Genomic DNA, 2773 nt, shown 5'->3' on the forward strand with positions numbered 1-2773 from the left:
TTTAAATCATAAATAAGAAAAAATTTTATTTACTTAATTAGTTTTAGTGGATTTTGTAATTTTCTTCAGTTGTCTCCTTCTCTGAGCCCACATATGACCATACAGAAATATAAATCCTGGAACATAGAATGCTGCTATAAAATATAATACATAGGAAAAATAAGGAGCATTTTTAATGTATTTATTGGCCAGGCAAGTAATTCCAGCCATTTCAACAGCTGTACCGACTGGATACGTAAAAATAAACAGTGAATACCTGATATGTTTAAATAAAGAAAATCTCGTAAGGTAATATAAATATCTTGTAAAATCAGAAACAAACCAGGCTAAAAACATTGCAAAATTAAGAACTTCAGAAGGCAAGTTATAATGAAAAACAATAACCCAAGAAATAAAAAGTCTTGATGAAAGTTGAAAGCATGTTACTATAATTCCAGACTTTGATTTTTTTAATAGAATGTTTAGCAATTCAAGAACAAAAAAAGACTGACACAAAGCTAAAATTAGATAATAATAATTTTGAGCTTCAATTGACTTATTAGCAATTAAAGACATCTTAAGAGATGAAAATATTGCAATAAAACAAACAACAGATCCAATAAAATTGTAAAAAGTGATGTATCTTATTATCATATTCAGTTTTTTATTAATTAAAAAATTTTGATTTTTAATTTTAAATTTTTGATTTTTAAATAAATAAAAAATTTTTAAATTTTTTATGAAAATATATATTCGAACAGTCCCACAAGAATTAAGCTTAACAGACTTTGAAGATCATTTCAATAAATACGGTAAGATAAATGACCTAACAATTAAGTCACATATTGGTTTCCTGAATTATGATTCCGAAAACACCGCAAAAGAAGTCCTCAAATTAAAGCATGTCATAAAAGGAAAGGACATTGAAATTGACGAAGGAAGGGAATACCAAAACTCAAATCAAGGAGGTTACGATTCTAGAAGGAACGAAAGATCATTTAGAAGTTACAACACCCCCCAAAGAAGAGACAATTACGGCTATAATAACAGATATGAAAACGATAACAAAAGATTCAGCAATAACTCTAGGGATGATTGTTCATATTGTAGAAAATGTCCAGATCATGGAGTTAGGTCATATCAACAAAAGGAAAGATCAGAAGAAATGAAAAAACTCGATAAATTCAAAATGGTGATCCAAAATACTCCTTCATTTAGGAATTCTTATGATCTTAAAAATTTTGCAAAATCTTTTGATTTGAATCCAACCTTCGCAATTCTTTTCTCCGGAGGAAGGTCTGGTATACTTGAATTTTCATCTATTGAAGAAAAAATGGAGGCTATAAAAGTTCTTAGTAATAAAAATGTTTATGGAAATATTTTAGGTGCAAGAGATTTTTATCTTGATGGCGAGAACGAAAAACCAAAAAATCATGAAGGGGAAGAAAAAAAGAGTTCAGATTTAATTTATGGTGATTTAGATAAGTATAATAAAAATAGTTAAACCTTTATTTCCAATTTCAAATAAAAATTTTTATTTATTTTATTTATTATTTAAATTAATTTGGATAATCTGCTTCGTAAAAATCATTACCAAATTTTGTAATACTGATTATTCCATCTTCACCACCCGTTATCATGCTTTTACAATCTGAATGAACGTCAACGGAATTTATTGTACCGAAATGAGGACTATAATATCCAACTAAAGTTTTTGTTACAACATCGTAGAAATTAACATCAAACCTAGTATTACCTCCTGTTAGAGTAACATCTGTAGCAGTAATTCCACCTGCAGTTACCACCTTGTCATTTGTTCTAAGAATACAACTCGAATTTACAGGATCCTTGGATTCTATGGTTTTTATCACATTTAGATCAAAGTCTACAATCTTTGCAGATTTATCATCAGAAGAAGTTATAAAAAAAGTACCGCAAGGCGATGGTTTAATTTCATTTATTTTTTCAGAATGTAAAGATTCAGTCTTTATAATTTTGTCTTGTCTAATGTCAAATAAATTCAGATTTCCAATATTATCAGAGAAAACACCCATATTTCTAAAAAATGTGATTGATGTTGGAACATTAATGTTTTCTAAAAAATTATTGATTCCACTATTAGAATCAAATATCTGTATCTTAGGAGGGTTTTTAAATGAATCATCTGTTAGGATAAATGATTTACCATCTTCAAAAAATTTTACAAAATCTACTTTTGATGTTAGTTTTTCGGATGATTTTATTTTTCCCGTTTGAAAATCGTAATTAAATATTTTCATATCACCTCCTCCGCTAATAACATCATCATTTAAATGATCTACACTCCAAACCGCACCATTATGACCCTCATATGTACCAAGTAATGTTCCTTCAGTGTTCCAAAGACTAACAATATTATCTAAACTAGATGCTAAAATTAAATTACATTCTTTATTGTATTTTACTTGTGATATAACACCTTTGTGAAGAATTAAATTTATTTGTTTTCCTTTTGTCATTATTTGTACGAATAAAAAAATTTTAGATTTTTTTTTAAATTTACACTAAATATTTTAATAACACTAAATTTATAAAAATTATAATATTAATATCTTGTAACTAAGAAAAAAATAGTTTAAGATTATAATCAATTTTATTCTTAATATATTGATTAATTCTTCATAGAAACGTCAATATAAATTTCATAATTTATCTGAATTTAAACGTAACCTAATATAGAAACATAATTGTATGTTTCTAATAATAATTAAGTTAATTACTAAAATTTTTTTAATACTGATTGTTACCCTTAAAA

The 2773-nt window shown here is 26.4% G+C and overlaps 2 protein-coding genes across 2 annotated transcripts; one reads left to right on the plus strand and one right to left on the minus strand.

Moving 5' to 3' along the window:
• Positions 1–740: 740 nt before the first annotated feature.
• LOC121130823 (uncharacterized) lies at positions 741–1483 on the plus strand (the record flags this gene model as incomplete). Its single annotated transcript, XM_040726492.1, has 1 exon — positions 741–1483. A coding segment is annotated over one exon (743 nt), but the record flags the coding sequence as incomplete, so codon positions are not given.
• Positions 1484–1538: 55 nt separating this feature from the next.
• Positions 1539–2389, minus strand: LOC121130822 (eukaryotic translation initiation factor 3 subunit I-like; the record flags this gene model as incomplete). The annotated part of the gene is made up of 2 exons (XM_040726491.2): positions 1539–2143; positions 2264–2389. Coding segments are annotated over 2 exons (731 nt in total), but the record flags the coding sequence as incomplete, so codon positions are not given.
• Between the last annotated feature and the right edge of the window lie 384 nt (positions 2390–2773).

Source organism: Lepeophtheirus salmonis, unplaced genomic scaffold, assembly GCF_016086655.4.
Source record: "Lepeophtheirus salmonis unplaced genomic scaffold, UVic_Lsal_1.4 unplaced_contig_12437_pilon, whole genome shotgun sequence".
Classification (NCBI taxonomy): domain Eukaryota; kingdom Metazoa; phylum Arthropoda; class Copepoda; order Siphonostomatoida; family Caligidae; genus Lepeophtheirus; species Lepeophtheirus salmonis.